Source organism: Clarias gariepinus, chromosome 9 (genome assembly GCF_024256425.1).
Source record: "Clarias gariepinus isolate MV-2021 ecotype Netherlands chromosome 9, CGAR_prim_01v2, whole genome shotgun sequence".
Taxonomy (NCBI): Eukaryota; Metazoa; Chordata; class Actinopteri; order Siluriformes; family Clariidae; genus Clarias; species Clarias gariepinus.
Genome location: NC_071108.1, coordinates 28,135,773 through 28,160,735, shown reverse-complemented (window position 1 = coordinate 28,160,735; position 24,963 = coordinate 28,135,773). Strand labels below are relative to the sequence as shown.

Here is a 24,963-nt window from a genome sequence, read left to right as displayed (position 1 = left end):
CTAAATTCCTCCCTAGATTGAGTGTTAAGCTGTGAATCTAATCTCAGGTCTATGCTTTTCTCCCCGCTGACACGTCTGTAAAAAGGTTAGCTCCGAAGTGGCAGTTTTGTGACACTTCTTTAGATAACACTGCTAAAACTACAGTACCCGAAACATAGCTGTGAATTTTTTTTTTTTTTTTTTGCTATAGTGTTGCACTGTTCTCACTGTTGGTGACACTTATTATTCAAAGCCATTCACACTTTAAGTGACAGCCACTGACATCCGGATTAGGTTTAAAAAGCCCCGGCACAAAAAACACAGTAAGGAGGGGGAAAAAAAGGGACCCGGGTGAACGAAATACATTATACATGGTCAGCTCTGTGTGTTTTGGAAGCGGGACGCAAACGACAAATGTGTAAACAAGTAAATAAATGATCTGGGTCGAGTTTTAAAAGGTTACAGCCACATCTGAATTTGCTGGGCGTGCACATATTTCCTATAGCGCTCATGCATTGTGCATGTTCAAATAGAACGGCAAAGTCCAAAGTTCGATGAATTATGCATTTTTGCATTGTGTTGCCTTTCTGAATAAATAATAAGCCGTAGGCTGCAAGACACCGCATAAAATGGGCATAAAAGAACGAAGAGGAAAAAATAGGAGGGAAAAAACAGCTAGCTGTCCAAAAGAAGAGGAAAAGTAAACAGAAACCATACATTTATTTCAGCAGGAGCTATTATTCTCGCCTGAGCTCAGCAGTGGCTGGTCATTCAAGTGAAAGGACTTTAATGATCAGGTTTGCTAGTTGAAGTCAATTGTTGGTTGTCAGTCTCTGAGGCTGTCCCTCAGCCCCCCTCCCATCGTCCCCTGTTTGTTAGGCTTATGTTTCACGTGCCATGCTCAAAGAGGATGGTGACCACGCTGCTTGCCCCCGTTGACAGTGGAGGCGCAGGGACAGAAAGGAAGAAAGAGCGAGAAAAAAGGGGGAAAGGGACAAAGGCCAAGGCTTTCGCTGCTCTCTGAGACTCGGTTCAGACAGACAGAGAGCCAGACGGGAACATGGTGTAAACTGCCATCAGCTGACCACTGAAGTATGGAAAGAAACAAGAAGACCCGTGGAATCGACTCGGTTTTCTTTAAAAAAAAAAGTATAAAAATAATTACAGCAAAATAAGAGCAAAGGTCCTACATTCTTTAAAGTGTCCTTTACCAATTTTACATTTTAACCCACAAATGTGTGCTTTCTAAAGATCATGTCTTAAATATTATCTTTCCAAAGTTTTTTTTTTAAGTGGTCAGTGATTCGACCAAAAAAAAAAAACAACAACAAAAAACACTATTTTAAATCCACATTTTTTGTTGTTCTCAGTTTGTTAACTACAGCCAGGAGTCTGCAATGGTTTTGTATTTTTTTTCCTTAAGCAATTGGAATTTTCTTATCCTGTATCATCAACTTGTTCGGTAAAGGAGAGAAGACACCACGTGTGTATATAAAATGAGGGAATTTTTATTGCCTTTAAAACCTAGGTACCGAGAACATAACTAAAATAGGCGCAGACATCTGATGGTTTAATAAACTATATGCAGAACCCTTCCATGTCTTCATGAATAAATTTCAAACTGCGTGTATCTGATTTTGCAGGTATCTTATCTCACAGATAATAAAATCCCTACCCAGTGTTTTCAAAGAAGACAGCAACTATATTTGAGCAATTCAGAGTTTCATTAGTGTCCTCTTCTCCTGACTTATATCATATACACCTTTATAGGATTGTTGACTCACTTCCTTTGACACACAGACATTAGGAACGGCCCTGTACAAACAATAGCCCTGTTTGTTATCTATTGTCGGAGAGTCAGTGTCGTGACATCAGCAGGTCCTCTCTATGTCCTCCTGACACCACCAACTGCTGGGTCTTTTTTAACGCCCCGGACAAGGATCACGGCTTAAGTCGATTCACTGTGTCAAGACCAGTCTGTGAGGAAACCGTGTGAGTGAGAACTGCAACGGCAAAGTGTGTTTGTCTGCCAGCAGCTAGATTTTAGCACCCAATCACATTTATTTACTTAGGCTGAGGCCTGATTTATGCCTCATGACTTCATCAATACTATCTTCAAATCCTTGCAAGCAGTCTGAAGGTGGTGTTATACAAATGGACGGTTTAAAAGCTTGACATTTCATTCAGGATTTTTTCTTTTTTCTTTACTCGACAGTACAAATGGGCGAACAGCCTAAACCTGAGGTCTGTTATGAGGCCAGGTTTTGTCTTTGAGTTGCATGCTTGGGGGAAAGAAATATGATTTGATCTGGCTTTCGGTGGAAGTATAAAAGAGACTTTAATTATTAATGTGCTTAAATATCTTTTAGGAGACGGGATTGTGGTTTTCACATGTAGTTTTGTGGCCATAAAATGACCAGCTAATGTGAACGTAATGAAGGACCAAAAAAAAAAAAAAAGAGAGAGAAAGAGAAAACAGAGTGAATCAAACACAACAAGAAATGGAGCTGACCTGATCTTCACTAATCTGACAAACAGCCAGGTTGTGCTCCTCATAGGACGGCGCTGCCCGTACGTATTTTAGCCAGCTCCCGCTAGCCTCCAGCGTTTCATCCAGGCAGAACTTTACATTGCCCATGTCGTCCACTACCTGTTGCACAAACAAACACACACACAAAGGGCTGATTAGATCATGTACAAAATTAAATTTGATGCAATACAGTGATGGTAAATCTTAAATGGTTAAAATTATTTGTATAAATAGTTGTATGCAGTGGATCTAAATGCTGATTACTAAGGCAAATCATTTCCCTTGTTTTTATAGCTCATACTGTGCTACTGCTTCATCTTCAGCTTATCACTTAAAATTTTTCTTTTATGACCATACACGCTTTAGATCTTTTCAGAAAGGCTCTGAATAAAAAAAAAACATCCTTTCTCCAAATACCCCCTGACACCCTGCCCGATCAGCATCGGCTAACCTGACACCACCAAGAAAGAGAAGTTTGTGGTGTTTGGTTACTTATTACAGGGAAAGGAGTACGACAAAAGAAAAAGGGTGTGTGTGTGTGTGCGGAGGAAATAACAGGAGGAGAAGATGGACCGAATGTCAGGAAATGACCGGAAGGAGCCTGAAAGGTGTTCACGGTGGGGAAGATTTATAGCAAAAAAGGGAGGGGGGGCATAAAAAAAATCCCCGCTCTCTTCCATCAATTCTCTCCCCACCCACAGTGAAAAGAAGCTGGCTAAATTATTACCGTGTTCCTCTTTGAAAACAAAAACTTTGAAAGAATATTCGGTTCTGCTCTATCAACTTGAAACGAAATATCAAGTGGGCAGTCAGCAATAAAGAGCGAAACAAAATAGCCACACGGCATAAATCCAAGCGGCTGTAAATCTAACGGTGCGATGTTTTTCGGGGCTTGGGGAGATTTTTCAAACTCCGACAGGAAGAACGATTATTAGATTTCTCATTTACATTTCAAAGCAGCGATTCTGTAATTTAGTGTGAGTGGTCGTTAAGTTTAATAGTTTAATTGTAGATAAAACAAGTGCCTTGCCAGATTTTAATTCTAACTGGGTTTAAAGGTTATTTTTATTATTATTATTTTTTTTAAACTATTACACCAAAAATTATGTAAAATAGAAAAAAATGTTCTCTTGGATCAGATTTATTTTCATGACCTCATGTTGAGTACGCCTAATGAGAAATTTAATCTTATATCGAGAAATAGGGTGGTTGATACTAATTAATGAATTTATCTTTGCTCACAAACTGGACAGAATTTGACATAATAGATAAATAGATATAACAGTATTTTTTTATTATGCTTATTATATGTGGGTTATATAAATACAGAAGGACAAAACAAAATATCCCACTGGTTTCTGGTCAGGTTTAAAAGGCTGTAAAAGCGCGAGTCCTATTTTAAGTGATTTTAAACAGACTACAGAGAATATGGCTGCTGCAAAAAATGTGGTTTATGTGAAAGTTGATAAGAATGTTGTATGTCTAAATCGAGGGTTAGACTGTTACACCGTGTGAACAGCATCACCTGAGTGCCAGTGCCAATCCTTACTTCTTCTTCTTTCTTTCTTTAAATAACTGGCTTATAGACATAGCTTGTGACACAGAGTGTTAAACCGAGATAAGGAATGTTGGTTTCATGTTGTAAGAAATGTATCGAGGTGGGTAATAGGAGTAATAGTTTAAAAAAAAAAAAAAAAAAGCTAAATTGGATCTGTTCCATTGTCTATTTAGGTTTATGTCAACAATTGGCTTGTTGGCATGAGGAGGTAAATGTGAAGCTGTACTAACCACGCTACACTGACAACTTGTTCATTCACCTGACTAACAAAAGGCTTTCGTGCCGGTATTATTGGACGCAGGAATGACCTTGTTAAGCTGTTGCTTCGACGAGAGCTACTGCTGCCGCAGTTTATGGGAAAAGGCAAAGGATGATAGAGAGCAGGGCTCCGGGTTTATGTGCGAAAACAGTCACTGAAAACTAACCAGGCATAGGAGGAAATGATCCTGCACTCTGAACACTCGTACACACACACACACGAACATGTTCTAGTGAGAGAGTGCTTGTCAGCAGGCCTAGTGTGACTACAGGTATCGTACATGTTTTATTAAGAGATGGGAAACAGTTCGAGCTGAGCTGGCGTGGGCAGGGGTGGAGAGGGTCGCTGCGGCGGGGCCTGCTTGTCAAATCTGGGTTCAAAAACATATTACACACCTTGAGAGGTAGCTGGGAGGGGGGGCGTTTTCTGGGTGTTTTGGAAGTCTGCAAACACTCTAGCTCCAGGTGGAACACTGATTGATATACAGCACAATAAAAAGGAAGAAAAAAAAGATCGAGGGAGGGAAAGAGAGAGAAAACTGCAAGTTTATTCAGTCTCTGACGTCACGGTGACACTTTCCTGGAAGGATTATAAAATTACAAATCTGCCCCTACCGACTTCTTCCTTGCTACCCATGTGACTCTTTTTCATGATTAGGCCAAGGGGAAATCTCCTCCTTTTTTTTTTTTTTTTTTTAAAAAGAGAGCCTAATTACCCTGATCTGGTGTGAGGAGCTACACCAGTTAATGGTCTTGCAGAAAAAACACAGGTGCTGGCTCTGTGTTTGGATATGTGTCACAGGGTGAAAAAAAGGGGTGTGCCGAAACACACCTACACGTTTTTTTCTTTCTTTCTTTTTCATAGCACCTTTAAATGAAGCAAATTCACTGGGTAATGTTCTGGGGTGTTGCACTTTGACACTAATGCTGGTGAAAAGTGTGTGGATGGCGTGTGAAGGAGCCGATGGATGTACTGTATTAGAAGCTACTCAAAGGCATAAGGAATACAGGAGCGGAAAAAAGGTGTCAAAAAAATAAAATCTAGATAGTAATGAAAAGGAAAAAAAAAACACACCTAGTGTAACCTGAGTGACACCAGAATTTGATGTGATCTATAAAGTTAGGGTGTGTAGAGAAATTTCTCAGAAATCTTATCAAAGCGTCAGCCACAGTACACACACACACACAGCACTTCAACTGCGTAAGGCTGTTCACTTTGGCATGACTGATACAGTAAACAAAGTAAGCAGCCTGTAAAACGTCACCTGCAGCCGTGACTCGGCCAGTCGTACCTGTAACGTATCAATATTTTACAACTCCACCAGACATGATTTCTTCAGCACTATACAATCTGGAACAGAGAAACGTTTACTGGCTTCTTTAACGTGTTGCTCATGGACTCACAGGCCTCCAGTGCGTACACACAATACTTTTTTTTTTTCCCCTTATAATGCTATGTGAAAACAATCACACCTCCGTCGAAAGATAACACACTCCCACGCTAAGTGTTAGGGCGCCACTCTGTACGGAGGACGATAGGGAAATCACAATGTATTAAGAGCAATCCGCATTGAGAGAGCTTATCTCTCATCTCTGTGTGTGTGTGTGTGTGTCTATAGAAAGCCCTGCGGTAGTTTTCAAACCTAAACCACATTGTGGAAACGTTTCGCTTCGTTCTTAGTACAGGGTTACTAAAAGGTGCCGAGTCAAAAGGTTGCACAAAGAAAGACACGGTCATATCTGTAACTTTACACCATCCGAGCTGAGACTGGCGTGTGTGTATGTGTTATTTCATATCTAAATCCTCAGGTTGTTAGTAGGGGTGTGCAATATGTGTGCACATTTATTGTATAATAATAATACATTAACAACTGCTAAAATATGCACAAAAAAGCGCTTTATGTGTTACAGTGATCAGGCCAGTCATATTTGCATATAAAATCTACAAAAATCATCTAAGAAGAAATTAAACGGTGTTATGACAAAAAACAAAACTGTTACAAACAACTATAATGTTGCATGCTGTACAATTCTACAGCATATTGTCGTAACGCCTAGATCGAGTTATCTGCAATTTTATAAACTGCCTGGCCAAAAAAAAGGCACACGCTCTAATATTTCCTTCTACCACCTTTAGCTTTGATTAGAGCGTTTAACCTGGAACTCTGAGCTCTGGAATATTCCTGCGCCATCTGGCAAGAAAAAAACTCCACTGATGTGATAACCTGGTCACATTCAGTACATTTGGGTCGTCAGCTAACTTTAACATTTTATTGCCACATGTTGTTGCTAAACCTAGACCTGACTAATTGCTCCAGCCCCAGATCACAACACTGCCTCCAGACGCTTCTACAGGGGCCACTATGCATGATGGGTGCATCAATATCTTTTTATTCTGACATGCCCATCGCTCTGGAGTAGTGGGGTCAGTCTGAACTCAACAGACCAAATGAACTTGTTCTCCATTGCTCCAAAGATCAAGGCTGAGGCCTTTCTGATTGGTCTCACTAACGAGTGTTTCTTTTATGGCCACACAGCAGTTTAGTCCCAATCCTGTGAGTTCTCATCAAATCGTGTGCATATGGAAAAGCTCTTTCACTATTAAAAGTATCTCTGATTTGTACCATTAATTTATTTGATTGCTTGTTTAATTTGACAAATTTGCTTGAGTGATCTCTAATCATTTTTCCGACCACATTTCTTCCACGAAACTGACGATTCGACACAATCCTTCCGGGTTTTAATAACATTTCGGACAGTCCTGAACCCAGTTCCAGTCATTCCAAATCACTGTAGTTGCTTTCTTTGCTTGATGCAGGTGAATAATTTGGCCCATCAGAAATCGTGACTTTCTGGACTTTATTTTTTTTTAGAAGTGTACTTTATTGCACAGTTTTTATATCATTGAACAATATGTAGGATTTCTGTCACTGATTTTGTGAATGAAGTCATTACACAGCATTTGCACATGTGCTGTTTTGTTTTCTGCTTCTGGTTCAGTGTAATTCAGGACGCTGAAAGAACTGCGAGTGTTAGATGGCCTCGCGGGCAGAAAACAGGAAAGGATTTCCAACACTTCTGCGTGGAACAGCTCAACACAATGGCTAAAGCAGACGGCTCTTCATCTTTTGCCAGGACACACACATACACAGAATATCTGTTCTCGGATCCTCATACCCGTGTTATTGTGTGTGAGGCATCGGAACAGAAGCGGAAAATTAGCCACTGTGTTTGCTGGGCATTTATTTCCACAAAGCAATATGATGTGCATTTCGTTTCGTCTTAGCTCGAGCCATCCGCATTGAAACACTTCATATTGGTGCGACCTCTCATTCATTTTAACTAAGAGGTGCAAATTTAGAAAAAATATGTTTGGGATTAAAATATCTTTATATGTTAAAGCATTCTTGTGTTTAAAATATTTACCAGTTCACAAACTTTACTTTCACTCGTGTCTACTTTCTGCACTGTCCTCCTTTGTTTAAATGAAATAAAATCACATCATACTGTGTATGATTATGTATGTAAAGAATAAAATTTGAATTTAAAATGAAAGCTGTCACAAGTGTAGAGGTAAAAAGTAGCATGAGTTCTGTTCTGCGCATTCGCATTCAAGTCACATTACCACGTATCAGATATACAGTATTTCAGATCTAGGATCATATTCAACAGTGACTGAGAACTGACCTGAAAAACATCCGATTTGTGCATTAAAAAAAATCTGATTTGAAACAAACAAACAAACAAAAAAAAAAAATATTTGAGTCACTTCAGGCTGGTAACATTGCCAAAATAAATTTGGTACAGGACTGAAGTGGACGGACAAAAAGAAAGTAACAAATTAAAGTAAAAATAAGTAAATAATAAATAAACAAAATAAATTATGATAGTTAGGTGTTTACAAGTCACTAAATCAGCTTTAATATGATATAAACATCATACAGATTAACTCTGTCTCGGGTCAAAGTGACAGTTTGAGCAAGAAAAAAAATACACACACACACACACACACACACACAAACAATGCAACAGAGCTACCAGTTCTCCTTCGTCACCCATGTAAAAGAAATTCAGTTCGGTTGAGCATTCTGGTGAAGAACACACCCTGCTAAGCTACACTGATGCTCTCTTTGCTTTTCTAAAGTGTTGTTGTATCGGAACAAATGTTATCCTTTTGTTCTATTTCGCTCTTGAAAAAGTGAATGAATACCTTTCATCAAATTAGTTTCAGTGATCCCAGAAATGAAAGTCAAGCTTTTTCGCAACATCCTGAATAAAAACATGTGAGCCAGTACATGATGTTACTCCACTCTGTCTCCACACTGTTCTCCTGGCCGTTTCAAATACATCAGTATCATGTATCATGAACACTGTTCATCGCTGAACACGCCGGGGGAAGAGGCAGAGAAATGAAGCCCTCTACCTCTTCGGCAGCTAGAGGGCAGTCACGCACGAGATCTGTAGAGGGCAGGAGCACGGAAATGTGGGAACGGAGCAGAAAGGTCAGGCTCTCCTGCTAGTGAAAAGATGTCCACTTTAGCACCCTGTCACTCTTTTTTTGCGGTCCTCGTTTCTGGAGCCGAGCGATGCAACGTCGTCATTCGCTGCCATTGCCTGTAGGTCTGAGGAAGGTTCTGTCGGTTCAAATCTTCATGTTTGGCTCTACTCTGCGACTTTCAAAGCATCTCTCGCTTTAATGCCAGGTCTCTTTCTTACTTTGTAGAGACACCAGTTGCATTTGATCACTCAAATGACGGTCATTCAGAAACCATCTTTATTAGAAAGCCGTGCACGTGAGGCATAATAGTAAACAAAAGGTAAATAATCGAATAATCAAATACTAAATTTGAAATAGTTTGACAAATTTGCTTTAAGCTTGGAGTCTGATGTTCTAAAGGGCGTGTGTGATGATTTAGACGTGGTGTTGCAGATGTGGCTGGTGCAACAATAAGAATAAAAAGAAGCAAACTCCATGCATGTCTAAAAAAAAAAAGTATACATTTTTTTTAACATTAATGATTTTGATAAAATCTAGTTCATGATATTGATTGTGTGTTCTAATTAACACCTCTTTTTATCACCTTTCTTGGCCTCTACCTATTTCTTTCCGTTCCTACACACACACACACACACACACACATAAACACACGCACGGACACACATGTTCATTCATTACACCTTATCTAGTGCAGGTCTAACCTGCGACTCTGACACAGGATATCCTGCCGCCTTCATTACAGTGGCAGGAGCCATTACTTCACGTCTCAGACACACACAAACACATTCCCTAACTCCTTCAAGCTGCCCCTGATCCAGACACACGCCGCTCACACCCCACAGCAAAGCAGGCATCAAAGCTCAAAGTCGGGCGTGTGCGGGAAAAAATGAGGTGAGTCGGACAGGCAGCTGCATCTTCAGACAGGCGGAGGCCTGGAAGGAGACAGACAAGTGCTTCGGGAGAGGAAGTCTCACTCGATGAACGGTCGTAACAAGATAATAGTGCTGCAGATAAGGCTATGAAATGAAGATGCTAGGCACTGAGGGGACTTTAGTGTGTGTGTGTGTGTGTGTGTGTGTGTGTGTTACTTGATAGAGGGCCCACTCAGAACTGTCCAATAAAGCGAGTGAGGAAGAGCAGAAGCATCCCCTGGCCTCAGAGCTTTGATGGATTGGCCTGAGTAAGGAGTGTGTGTGTGTGTGTGTGTGTTTGAGGGGGGATATAGGGGTGCCAATAGCACTGATCTCTCTGCAATTCAGTCTGACAGATTTTCTCTGTTACAGAAATTACACTGTGAGACTGAGGAGTAAGAACGAGGTCATTAATCATATTTTATTAACTTCACTGGACTCGGCTGGAGTGAGGATGATGTGGGGAAGAGGCCCAGGGAGGAAAATGAACTGTGTTTGTGTGTGTGTGAGTGTGTGTGTGTTTGTGTATTTTGGGTGACCTGGCTATAGGTTCCTCCTTCAGCTTCTCTACTGAAATCAATCCCAGACAAGTATCGATAAAAGCCGGGCCAGTGCTGAAACCTGGGTGGGATAGTGACAGGACGGAAAAGCATAAAGATGAACACACACACACACACACACACACACACACTCATCCTGAGGTGTCAGACATTCCAATAATTCTGAGAGAGCTGAGAAATAGAGGGCTATAACCATTCTGATGTGTCGTTGTGCCACATGATGTACAAATTCTATTATTTTTTTTAATCCAGGAAGTTATCTGTCCGCTTTAACGTCTGTTGTCTTTTTTTTTTTACTTCCTACCTAACAAGATAGCATGACATAACCTGTCAGATGGGGAAACTGGCACGGGACTGATAAAGGGTTTCAAAAAAGGGGTTCTCAGTCTTAGTGTTTCTCCTCGCAGAAACAAACAGGAATGCGCAATCCATCCGCTCTATCACTCATTACAGCTAATGACAGGATCTGGAAAGCCTCGCTCTCTCTCTCTCTCTCACAACCCACACACACACACACACACACACACACACACACACACACACTTTCAACCGTCCAGTGACTGGTTCTCTGTTTGAGTATGTGATGTTAACCCTGCAGGATTTACTACCTGTTTCCCGTTTGCGCTGTCATTTAGGAGCCAGCGCACAACGCAGGTGTATCGTTACTTATATTAGTGAATGCGACCCGATCCCGACTGCTCACACACACACACACACGCAGCTTTGGAAATCTGTGAGGAGTAATAAAATTTATGAGGAAAACCCCTTGTCCCAACGCTGTGTGCTGTTTGTGTGTATATAAGCTATATATATTTTTATATATCTAAAAGGGTTTGTCTGTATGTGTGTGTGCGTGTGTGTATGAGTGGGCACGTTAAACTACGGCTCACTCACATCCATAAGGCAATTATGATCGCAGGGGCTCCTGGTTTCGAGAGGGCAGGCCTCTGCTTAATTAAAAAGTAGGCAGCTATGGCTGGCCGCACTCGTAAAAACACATCTGGCCTGCGGTGCGACTGGTGAGAGGAAGGCCGAACTGCCACTGTGGAGAGAATGAGCTCTCTGATAGAGCTGCTGCCAGGACGAGAGCAGTGACAGAACACAGGCATGACACACACGTACACGTATTCACACACATACGCAGGCACGAAGACGCAAACAGATGTCGAGAGAGATGTTTTAAAAACTTGAATATCGCCACAGCTAAAAATAAACAGGTGGGTGAAGGCAGCAAGTTCGGATAATGCTCTGTGGATAGGAAGCGAAAGAAGGTGAGAACGACAGACAGAGGGAAAGGAGGTGATGTTTCTAGAGCCATAGAAATGCGAGCGCCCCCCCGTGGCCACCCCTTACCCAACCTGCAGATCTGATGACCGTGATAATCACGATCTCTTCACCTTTCCTCGTTCTTATTACAGTCAGAAAATCATTGTATAATTATGGATCTGTAAAAATGCCGTGTTGTTACAAAAGTGTAACAAAAGTGCTGGAGCTCTTCCCCTTCTGTAGCGCCTGGCGCACATTAGCGCGTGACAGCGCTGGAGTCCTGTTAATAGACACAGGCAGGTCCAGCGGACGGCAGAGCGGCTCATTACCGGAGAGACGTGGAGAGAAAGGCGAGACTGATGAGAGGACGAAGGGAGAAGGCAGAGGAGGGGTCCCGTTCTACTCATTTAACCCGTGAGCTCAATGACCCCGGCTCCTGACCCTCTTAACCCCTCGGCAGCACACTCGAAGCTGCACTGGGAGAGGGGAAGCTCGGCAGCGGTTCTGATTCACTAGAGCGTTTAAGTCGACAGATAGATGGATAGAGAGATAGCTAAGTAAAGAGTAAAAATAAAAAATAAAAAAGCTGGTCAGGGTTTGGACCTGTGTGTTTAGTGACTGTGCGAGGCGATTAATGGGAATGAGAAACGCAGGCTGGTTCCTGTTCACAGTCTCGTCAGAGAATGTGTTTATACGAAACGCTGTTTAAGTCCAACCAGGACTTTTGATTGTCCAGAATAACAGAACACACTTATGAGAGTAAAAACTAGCTTTTCTCATTTCTTGTAACGACTGTATGCCGAGTTCCGCATAACTGACTGTACGGGGGGACATGGTGATAAGTCCTAGCTGAGTTCCTGTAATGTGCAAGTGGTGTTCATGAATGATTGTGTGTTGACAGACGCATCTCTTACACATAGTTGGCAGTAGGTTATCCATAAATTTTTCGAGGATTAGCCACTAAATGTTCACAGATATGACTGCGATTGTCTTAATGACGTATGCGTCATAAAGCCTTCTTTAAAACGTTTGCCCTGTTAAAATATTTCTCATCACTCTGCTGTGTTTGAGTTCTTTGCTTTTACCTCTTTATTCATGAGTTATTTCATCTCGGTTCGACTAGAACGTCCCTTGTTGTACAACAACAAAGAAAATCCAGCATTAAGGTGAGTGTGTATTTCACCAACAAGGGAGCTATGTTGCATGTACACACATACACAAATACACCTGAGATTTATTTTGGAGTTCCCCACAAATACCTGTGTGTCTCAGAGGACATCACTTTACAAAAAGATGTGGAGAAGTAAGGGAGGGGAAAAAAAAGGCTGGTGCTGTAGAGTGGGAAAAAAAAAGTTTTTTTTTTTTCAGGCTGCACCTCGATAATGAAACGGTACCCCCCTCCTCCCGACTAATAATTTACAGGCTCTCGTTATGGCCGACTGAGGCATGGCGCTGGTGCGTTATGTGTTTTTGCTTTACTAGCCGGCTTTGGAAGTCCGCATTTTACGGCCAGGCTTTATGATATGTATTTAGGGCAATTAGAGAGGAGATATATTGACTCATTATGGCCGGGCAGGTGCAGAGGGGAGAACGGGCGCATGTATAATCGCAACACGAGGGCACAAAGACGGCACAGGGCACGTTTCTCTCTCCCTCTTTCTCTCCCTCTCTTTCTCTCTCCTGCCAAGTTTGGAGACCGCTGAAGGTTTTATCTTCGTCATGGTCCCACTTGTGTGCTGGTTTTAATGCCCAGGTGGCTGGATCTGTCCTCGATTTGCTCATTAAGACCAGCGGTCAGAAGAGACCGAGCTCGGAATTGAAGCTGACGCATAAACCTTTACCCATGCACAAAGAAGTTTAAAGCTCTGACTGAGTAAAAAAAAAAAAAAAAAGGAAGCAGTCCAAGAAACATTCCATTAAAGATCAGACTTGACAGAAAGATGTGAGCTTGGTGCAACGTGAGCATCAGACTATAAGAGCATGTGGAGGAGAATTCTGAATTTCCGTGTGATATTTTATCGCGAATCATCTTGGCATATGAAGTCTCTCTGGAAGCAGCAATTATGACCCACTATATAGAATTTCTTACAATATCAGCCTGGATTGACAAGGTTTTTTTTTTTCTCTTTTTTTCGCTCTCTTTCATTTGTGTAGCCCATCATCAGACGAGGTCCATTTCAAAATGAGTACATAAAGGCTAAATGACTCTTAACAGTGAGCCCACACTGACTTTGAATAATGAGGCTAATCATAGCTGCGCCCCCCGTCGAGGGAGAATGAAAATGTGCCACACATGGGGTAAAATGACACGGACTCCTTAATTGTGGTAAAGGGCTTGGAAGGAGATCCGTAGCTAGTTATTCGGTGGTAGAAACAAGATCAGCCGACTTGCGAGCCGTACTCCCGGCCTCGTCAACAAGTTCGAGATCGAGGCTAAATGATGGAGGATCAATCCGTGTAATTTTCACGCCTGGAGCTTCAGCGCCTGATTATTGAAAGAACCTGATGTCCTCGATGGAGGTTGCAAGGCTCTGGCAGAGAAATAAGAAGAACATACAATAAAAAAAAAAAAAAAAATTAATAATAATAATAATGTTACTAAGCTGTGACTGTGAGAAGAGCTGTGCAGTTTCTTCAGGTAGAGGGAGAGAGGGAGAGAAACACGAGAACGCCAGCAGGAAAAGCAACAGCGGCAAGATCAGAGTCCAGCTACGTTACACGTTCTACCTGCAATCTGTTCTATCACACATACACACTTGCACTCATACACACACACACACACACACACACACATACACACACAGAGCCTGGAACAGCATCAAAGAGCCAACAGAAAACACCGGCTTATGTTTAGCACAAAGATCAGTTCGTTTTTGCTAACAGAGATTAGCAAAAACCTCTCCTTACTCATGATGGAGTTTGGTGTATATGTGTGTGTGTGTGTGTGTGTGTATAGTTTTCCCTTTTCCTTCTTTTCTTTGTGGCCTTTTCTTCCCTTCGTGCAGGACTGGCAGGCCCAGCCACAGAACTGCCCAGAGCCGAGGGAAAGAATTTACAGACTTGGTTTGCCAGAGTGTCATGATCTTAACAAGGGCCGCCCTTAATGAGGCTCCGCGTGCGTGTGTGTGTGTGTGTGCAGTTTCTGCAGCTGCTAAATTTGTGTGTGTAGTGCACTCCGGGCAAGAGGCTCAAAACCAGGAAACCATAAATTACAAACCGACCTGAAAGTCCGTCTTACATTACAATTTCAAATATTTATTTATTGAAACATCAAATAGAATTATATACGAGTGTCAGGGGTGGGATACGGTTTTCTATTATGGTTTTGCTATTGAAAGCTCTCGCTAACTAACGGATCATCCGTTCTCAGTATATCTGGCGAGGCCAGAAATGTAAGAACACGCGTTTCCTTGGCATCTGACCAAACGGCTTAGATTCCTCCGACCGGCACACCTCTGCCAGAGAAATGAAATCCACTCCAGGAAACGTGTGGTATTTTAACTCAATTTGTTAGGGAAAAAAAAAGGAAACAAAAAAAAAAATGAGGCATACAACAATAAAAGCTAACCGGACTTTTGATGAACATCTACTTGGTTGAATCCAAAAATAATGCATTAATCATTTCCTTTGCAGAGAAATGCTCTGTAACCAAGACTACTATTTATTTACAATTTGACTTCAATACAAACCGAATAAAGACAATTTGGGGAGCAGGCATTCAGTCGCCTTTGAAAAAACAAAGCAGCTCTTCCATCCTTGGCAGATTTTAACATATGAGAGAGAGAGAGAGAATGAGAGAGAGAGAAAGAGAGAGAGAGGAAAAAGAGAGAGAGAGAGAGAGAGAGAGAGCAAACACTCCTAATTATTCCTTAACTCAAAACAGGCAGAACGGTTTTCAATTCCAAACAGAATTCTGCAGGCGCGCTGCACGGCATACCTGCTCAACATCAAACTGAATCTACACAATCAACGACGCAAATGTTTCAAAGCCCCCGCCAATTCCTCAGACTCGATTTGTAAATTCGCTGTGATGGAGGGTAAACAGACAAGTCGGGCCTGGCCGTCGCATCTGCCTGGGAATTCCTCGAGCATGAAGTAGTGTTCGATTACGGCTCGCTTGCAGTTGCAATGAGATGGAGGATTTTTTCGAATGATGCTAATTAATCCAAGACCGCCTTTTCTTTCTGCCTTTGCTTTACAGAAAAACAAAACAAAAAAAAACTTCCCCTCCCACCTTTTCCACTGTTCTGGGCAAAAAAAAACAAAAAAAAAAAACAGGGTTGTGGTTTTAAGCTAAGTGTTCAGCAGTGCTAGCGTAGTGGTAAAATTCGAGCCCGACGGTGAGAGAAGCAATAACACGGCCTGCATGCTAACGGCTATTAACCGGCGCAAAGAACTGAATGAGATCATTAGCACTTGTTGGCACCGGCTGGGCTGAAGTGTGAAAGTGCTGATGGCTGGTGATGATTCCTGAGCTTTGTTATTTTATTTTACTTATACATATACACAAGGTAGGGCCGGCGGTGTATATGAAAGGTACATGCTGTATATTGCGTACGGTGTGCTGCACATATCCTGTAGCTACTGATCACAATTCTGTTCCGGGTTTTATGCGTCACGTCTTAAGACACACCTGGTGTACTGAAGCAAAGCACTTAGTAGATGGATAATACAAATGGCCAGTAAGTCATGAGGAAAGACAGATGACAGCACCTGAGTATAAGATGGAGGCTGTAACCCAAGCCTGAGTGTAACTGTAAACTAAAAAGAAAAAAAAGAAAAAGCTGTCTACGGGAGATTCGTTTCTCCTCCTGGAATTTCGCGCTGGGAGGAAAAAAAATATTCAGCTTTGTCTAAAATGTTATAATGAAACCTGTGCAGAAGTTTGGGTGGATGTCATCCAAATTATAAGAGAGATCTCAAGAGGAAGCGGGGAGAAATGGAGAAAGCCAGAGAGAGAGAGAGAGAGAGAGAGAGAGAGAGAGAGAGGGAGTCTGCAGGGCAGATAAACCTGAACTCCCTCTATGATTAGAAACACATGAGTCAGGCTTCTCTAATGAGCTCCTATGTTTGGTAACATTGAGGCTAAAGTGGCCCCACACAAAAAAAAAAAAAGTCTTACCCTTCCCTTCCAGTGTTTGGATATTGTTTCGTCCTGAGTATCCGAGTGTGTGGATGTGAAGTTAAATTCAACAACAACAATAAAAAATAAAAAAAGGGGGGGAAAAAATCCAACAAATTTGTCTTTAACAATTTCTGTTCCTTTAAGCGGCCTACCCCCATCTCCTGATGTTCTTAATCTATGAAAGAAAACTATTTAGAGAGATTTGTTTGTACTGCTCAGGAATCGTTTGAAACTAAGAAAACTAAAGAATCCATGCGACTAAATAGCAACGACTGTGCTTTTTCAGAACGATCATGTTACCTTCCTGCGAATGCTTCCTCGGTGTGTAACAAACATACAGCAGTGTTTATCTGTGCCATGCGCTCTCTGGAGTTTGTGTTGTTGGGCATTAAGATCAAAGAGCGAGAGAGAGAGAGAGAGAGAGAGAGAGAGAGAAAGAGAGAGAAAACTCTTGCTCTCATCCTGAAGTGGTGCAAGCGTCCTCGTAAATCCGTCGCTTTACGAAGACAGGAGGAGCGCGTTCTGTTTTACTGTTGTGTAAAAACCATTGTTTAACGTCCCACTATTTAATATTTCTCAGCTTTCTGGCACGCCGTCAAGCCTGGAACAATAAAGCCTTTGAGCTTGGCCCTGTACCTCCAGCTCAATTCACACTAAGTGCCGGTTTTAACGCCCTTTTCCTCTTTCTCTTCCCCTCCTTCTCTCTCTCTCTCTTTCTCTGTGGTCACCGGCTTACGATACATCACCCTGAGTGATAGCTCCTCTGCCCAGAGCTTGAAAAATGTTTATAGCTACTGTTGGACTTCACCTCACCGCCCTCTGGCCTTAACCTTCACCCTTCATCCGACGCCATGACAGACACTTGGAGCCGCCATATATCTGACAGACCTTTTAATTAAGCCACACGTCTAATCGAGCACAGCGGCCACCGACTCAGTGTTTAAGCCGGTATGGAGAGTGTGTCAGTCAAGCCCCAGGACGTGCATTAATCTGGCCGGGAATGAGGGGGGGTCGCCAGGGGTTATGGGGGATTAATGTATGGACGCCACGCTAGCGCGGTTGACAGTAATGGCCGACACTCGTGCATTAGGGTGATTGCGAGGCTCGGGCTGCTTTCAGGTTGGAGCCGAGGCACCACAAAAGAGATGCAGCGATCACACGATCGGGCTCTCAGCTCCATTAGGGCCAGCGGGAGAGCCAGGCCGCTAATCAATGGGTGTGTGTGTGAAGTAAAGGTTGGGGGTGGATGGGTATAGTGTCGAGGAGACAGAATTTAATAGTATTTTTAGCATTTTTTTAAATTCCAATCATGGTCATGGCTAAAGATAGTTTACATATGGAGATTATGGTCAGTCTGAATAATTTGCAGATCTGAGTTTGACGTACGGTACAGTACAATACAGCAATAGCCTGGTACTACAACATGGTGTAAAAGAGAAAGAGAGAGAGAGCGAGAGAGAGAGAGAGAGAGTTGGAAGAAGATAGATGTGATGTACTCCAGTGCGTCTCTGATGGCTTCGAATGAGACGAGGTGTGAACAGACCTCTGTGCCTGCGGCTGACAACAGATAACACAGACATGGTTGTTTAGACACCACACCATCGATCACACACTGACTCACACACACACACTAAGTGTAGAGTTATGACACCTGACACAATCCTCTATCAGCTCCATGCCTGTTTGCTCCTCGGATCTTCAGCAGGTGAGAAAGACGGATTGAACACAGCACAACATTTCGTTCATTCGTCTCCCTCAATCACACCAGACCTTCCTCTACCTGAGTCCAAACTCTCTTCATTTTCTTATTTAAAATGTATTTTCTTTTTTTCCTGATTCTGATTAACCTCTGAAAACATTTTTCGCTTTCTCTCACACCATCTAAAAAGTCCCTTGCTGTTTTAGGCAAACTGCTGTAGAGGAAAAACAGCTGTGTTTCAGTTTTATTTCCGAATGAACTCAGCGGGGAGATGGGAGTTAACCTCTGGTCACTGGACGTCTGCTGGGCGAGGGAGAGAGGGAACCATTAAAACCAGAGGACGCTGATGACCCTTATAGTGCACGAGCTGTGTGTTTAGGTAGTCCCTGATTCGCAGCAGAACGTTTGACGTTAGGTTTAACAGCTCTAGCATGCTCCTGGGTGCCTCGCTATGATTCAGGATGGTGATTTACGAGTGCCGTGGCCAACCCTTGGCTCGTGGTAACCTCATTACATTTTCTTTTTTTTTAGATATATATAAGAAAAAAATTAGTTAGGAAGCTAGGGTGCAGGGTCAGCACTACTAGAGCAGATAGGGGTAGGGGACTTGGTCAAGGGCGCAACAGCAGCAGCTGGGAGGTGCTGGGACAGCCTACACTACCCCAAAATGACTCAGCTCTGTCAGAAATGGGATTTGAACCCAATCTCAGTGCAGACTGCAACCTGAATGCAGCACCTTAGCCCGTTGGCCATCCTGACGGCTGCAAATGTGGCCGCATCAGCACCTTCACTGCTTCTTTGTCACCCTTTGCTGGGTGTGTTGAGTCAAGACAACGGTCCTTCTTAAGTGTATATTAATCACGGGGAATTTGTGTCTTCATCTAACTTGAAAAAAAATACTATCCGTTTGTTTACACCCATCATTCACACAATGTTATAATTATTTAAGAAAAATTATAATTAAATATTCAACAGTATGAGTGATCCCTAGTGTCCTCTACTTTATGTTGTGCACGAAGAAATGAGAATCATATAAATCTTTTCTTAATGATGCCTGCTAAATGTATGTAATATTTGAATAATTATAACTGGAAGTCCTGGAGTAATAGCTGCTAATGGCATGTTTGCTTTACTTCTGTGAGAAGTCATGATTTGTTTTCGCTTCCAGTCATCTGAGTTCAGTCTGTGTATGTGTGTGTGTGTGTGTAGGATCATGTTTGTATGTTTGTCCTGAGATCTTCTGTGTTTGTTCATTGGTGCATGTTTGCATGTTAGGATAATTACCCTCCCAAACAAAGGCTGTGGTTATTGCCCCCTGGGCTCCAGCTCTGACCCCATCGCCAGGAGCGGCTTGGAGGACATGTTCGAGATAAACACCAGAACCCCCCCCCCCCCCCCCCCCCCCCCCCCACACACACACACATGCACACATCACACAAAACCCTAAACACACAGCATACCATTTACCCCTGTAGTGAGAACAATTAATCAGAGCTAATTTAGGCCTAACGTGCTTATATGTAAATGAGGCAAAAAAAGCAAACTAATGATTTAAATGTACATGCACACACTCTCTCTCACACACACACACACACATGGCGGTGCTGCACCAACAGTTCACACGGGACTCATAAGTAAACAACACTAATTAAAAAAAGCATAATAAGAGGATGACTTATTACAGAGCTCTTGCTGTATTTTAGCCCCCTGGCACTCATCTTGTGTGTGTGCCAACTCTCCTGAACGCACACACACATTAGCCTTTAGCCATGAGGCTATTATACAAGGCCGTAAGGGCACTTTGGAAGCCAATAAGCACCCAAATGTCAGCCCTCATTAGACTATGATAGGGGTAAACAAGAAACTTTTAGCAAAGCCAACTGGTTAAGAAATCCATTAGGAGCACAATAGCGCTTAACAAGGCCAAAATGGCTTCAGCCCGAGCCGGATTGATTGTCACAGTGAAGCCGGAGGAAGAGCGACTCTTCCCTGCCAGGTTAAAACCCCGGCACAGAGGGAAGCTTCGAAAAACTGTCCAGTGGCAGCGTGCCAAGTCCAATAGACTCTTGTCCATTAGTGTCTGTTTCAGCATGCCGCTCTCCTCTGGCTATTCATCTCGGGAACCGTGTGTCCCTGCTGCTCTTTACAAAACGCACACGCGACCTTAGCGTGTTTACACACTCACACGGACACACACACACACACACAGAAGCAGACGCAGATTACAAACCCCGCTGCACGCTCACACATCCCCAGCATCTGCTAACATTTACTTAATAATTTAACACCGAGCCACCGTCAATAACATTTCCATAAGGGAGAGGACGAGAAGAAGAGGGAGAGAAAACACAGGGAGAGGAATAAAACAATTGTGCGATCGATGGTGCAAAAAATTGGTTTTATCGAGTGCTCTTTCTCACATTTCCCCCCAGACACAGACGGGAGAACGGACGGCGTGCAGGCCCCGCTCTAGGAGCCGCAGAAGAGGAGGGAAAGGCGAGGGGGGAGATGGGGTGGCACGGAGAAGGAAATAAATGAGATTATTGATGTTACACGTCAAAAATAATTGCTCAGATTTCTGCTCAGAGGGAAGGAAAAGATGCTGATGGATTTGTTGATCCATGAAAAGGCTTCGTTTTGCAGGTGGACCGAGAAGGTTGAAGGTGTATATATATATATTTTTTTTTATGACCCCCCCAGGAAAGGATGTTTGTTTCCTTAATTTATCTTCAGGCTCAAATCTTTTTAAAAGTCTACCGTTCTGTTTAAACATCATATATGTCACTTCTTAGTGGTATTAAATAAGTCTGTGGTACTAATTGCTGTCAGCGCTTCTCTCAGAGATGCTGTTCTAAAAAAAAAATCCTTCTGACCAATCAGAACTGAGAATTTAATAGAATTTAAAATCATAGTATAATTATAACATAACATAGTGACATAATTTTATTACATGAACAGGATGAACAGGACGCTTGGAACAATTTGATGCCGAGAATCATCAAGAACTCGTCTCTCGTACATAGTTAGGAACAGCATAGCCTTACAAACACCGACCTGATTACTTACTTCACACACTGGATTAAGAGATGGATAGTGAGGGGGGGAAAGTGGGAGAGGACGGAAAAGGGAGAGAACAGAATGACTTTTTGTCTGAGACAGTTTTTTTGATCTCACATGTCTCAAAACTGTCGGCTTAGCCGCTCTGATCGTGGTGGTCTGGCCCGGTGTAGAGTACCCGGACATATTCCCTCACTTCTAGGCAGCGTCTGTATCTGGTGCTGCTTGCCAGCGCAACTGTACAATAGGCAGCGTTGGGCGATTGAAATTCACTCCGGCTCTTTCCCCGCTCTGTCCTGAAAAGCGATCTGGGCTGAAGGGGAAGATAGGCGCTGACCCGCTGGCCCCAGCGCCTCCTCTGAGCCGGCCATTTGAGTACCGCCTGAATGAAGACGGCCCTACGTCACTCACACACACACACACACACACACACCCCAAAACACATACACAGGCTTCATCAGATAGCGTTTCCATGCACTGAATGCCACCGAGTGTGTGGCACCGACTGCCTGCTTCAAACGCCGACCTCTCAAACTCTTGTTTCTTTACCCACTGCATGCCGTTTGAATCTGAAAAATGTGCTGGTCCCCCAAGAGGACGTGGCGTGAACTCAGCACCGGTTTATTGGGCTGCGGCGTATCTATCACAGCACTGCCGAATACCATCATATACTGCAGTTGCTTTAGCGTGCATCCAAATTCTTTTTCGCTGGAGGTGTTTGATAGATTGAATGTGCAAGTTTCGCTGACTGACGTTCAGCCAGCCGGTGTGCAAGCGTGCAACACAAGAGCAAGCACAGATCAAATAATCAAAAGGTTGTGTTCAGCTCTGAGCACTGAGAGCCAAGCATAAACACAATCAGGAGCAGCTACTGGAGAAAAACCTCAACAGAATAAAGCCAGTGGCAGCGATAGATGGAAAACAGAAGTGTGCGATAAACACCTGAGAACGCTTCAGTGGAAGCACACATGTGCACATGCATGTCTTTTATATTACACACATGTACACACTTACACGTATTCGTAAATTAATCTAATTACTTAAATACGAGGTATACATAATGCTTATAACGATGCAAAAGTCTTGCATAGTGCCGTAAAGTTCACAGCCACATACAGCTCATCATGGTGTGTACTCTGCACCGCGCAAGCACGTGTGGAGAGGAGATAACTTTACGAGCCTCATCTCGATAGCCAAATGTTTCCAAGGCCTCGTGCTCTGCTCCCGGGGGCACTTCCTGGCCCTCTCAGCTTACCCATGAAGGGGGCAAGGCGTAATCAGATCGCAGTGGTCGGCCATTGTCTCCTGTGGTGAATCTCATCTTCTCAAGCTGACCGTTTTACTGTGGAATCTGTAAAATAATTCGGCTGGGCCCACCTCTCAGCCGTGGTGTCAGTAAATACCTGTCATCAAAGTGTCCTAGTGCGGTAATGCGCCACAGATGGAGATGATCTTTTTTTCCCCCCTCTTCGGTTTGGATGCCAAGCATGCAAGCTCAGTTCAAGCGCTCTAAACCCAATAACTAAATTAGCCTGTGACTGGATACATTACATTATTTTGTAAAATATGATAGTCTTGTTTTGACACCCCTATCATTTAAAAACTCTTTACCTAAACGTTATCTCTGTGTATAAAGTCCCATGTCTTAAAGTAGAACACAAACAAAAGTTTATCCTGATGTACAAATATGTTCATGTTGGACTTGGACAAGAAAAACCCGTAACTGTGGCTAGTAAGGAACGTTTATCACCATCCGCAGGGACACTGGGCTGTAACAAAAATGTTCCAAAACAAACAATAATGATCTCAGACAGACCCGATGTATCGATCTGGAATAACAGAGAGTCAAATCAATGCCATCAATGAGCACATAGAGATTTCCTCCAGTTCATTTGTCATAACTAATCAATATGCCACTGAGAACACATTTTGCCAGGAATGCACGTGCTTCTAAGATCACGTAGGATTTACCAGCTGATGGAGCTGCTTGTCAAAAATGCACCGCTTCTAACCTCTCTCACTTGCTCCTTTGCTGTGTCTTCTGTCTCTCATGGCCGTTATTGACATTTTACCGCTAACCTTCTCTTTTACACTAACTTTAATTCGAGGTCTGTTATCAGATGTGGCCGAGGTGTGGAGTTTCAGCCACCCTCCTCCTCCTTTTCTCTAGGTTATTCATCCCCTCTTCCTGTGCTCTGAAAGTCAAGCTTCCCTTTACAAAACCCCCGTGGCCTTATCTTTCTGACCCACCACCACCGCACCCACCACCGTACTTTGCCGTGCACTTGCGGCGCTCTGTGCTCGATAGCCAATAAAGCAATGCGTCTCTGTCTCCCGGGACTGGCAACGGGCACAGGGACACAGCACTCCGCCGCTTCTGAAGGGTGGGATCACTGATCAAACCGTAGGCACAGATCCCTCAGGGGACTCTTTGTTTACTGCCGTAGCTTCCCTACACGCCTGATAACGCAAGGGGTCACTATGTACTACGGACTACATACACATCACACCTCGGAAATATTATAATATTGCAATAAATTAGAGTCACTAAAACTGTTCAGTGATTGTTAACAGAGCACATTTAATAATATTTGCTCTCCTCACATTCTGGCAGCTGTCAATCAAACAGTCTGTGTGGTGATGTAAACCGAACAAAAAAATAGCTTAAAATTATTTGCAGCACCAAAATTTTACCACTCACAACAAGGAGGCGACTTAAGTGTCAATCATTAATGTCAATCCAGAGAGCTGTGACACTAGTGGTAGCCATGAGGGGTACTTGGCTAATTTAACACAATCATTCATTGACTATGCTGATGATATTACTATTATGTATTATTTGAGATATATTACATGTTGGCCAACTATTGAGAGGGGAAAATAGATGTAGTTTACGGAATTTAAAACAGCCTGCATTAAATGTGATCATGCTACCAAGTCCAGATCCCTGATAAAGCACAAAAACCTGGCATGGTCAGCTGGTGTTTACCCAAAACCTTAATTTAGCAGGAAGCTACAGAATGTTGTACAGGTCTGTGCTGTGAACTGAGGCAGGATCGCATAGCTTTGGGGCAGGCGTTTCTACAAGTGCATTTAAAGAGCTTGCAGTGAGAGGCAGTGGTATGGGACAGCAGAGGGAGAGAGAGAGAAAAAGAGAGAGAGAGGTGCTGTCTGGGTGGGTGGTCAGAAGCATTGGGCAGATATCAGTCATCATGCCTGGCTCAGAATTCAATCTGGTTCTGTCTGCAGGACTCTTACATCGTCACCCCTCCGATAGGGATCACGGGCAGGGCGAGTGTGGCGAATCACTAAGCTCTGTAAGGGGCAGGGGGCCTCTTAGTTAAGAGATGCCTTCTGGAGACTTTATGGCATATCCAGCAGCTTGGAACTTTATTCTCACTTCTAGGGCAGTCAAATCACAGTCACTGCCGTACTTTTTCTATGTACTTTCAAGTAACTTCATGGAATTTGTCATCATGTGGTCCGGATGATGTATAAATGGGTGTAGTGAACATGAAAATT

At 43.0% G+C, this 24,963-nt stretch overlaps 1 protein-coding gene across 6 annotated transcripts in view; it reads right to left on the bottom strand.

The window, feature by feature from the left end:
• Positions 1-24,963, bottom strand: part of prdm16 (PR domain containing 16) — a 158,793-nt gene that overhangs the window by 19,922 nt on the left and 113,908 nt on the right. For all 6 annotated transcript variants that reach the window (XM_053504124.1, XM_053504125.1, XM_053504126.1 and 3 more), the window contains exon 4: positions 2,492-2,629. In XM_053504124.1, the coding sequence (XP_053360099.1) occupies positions 2,492-2,629 (138 nt within the window). The remainder of the gene's footprint in view (positions 1-2,491; positions 2,630-24,963) is intronic.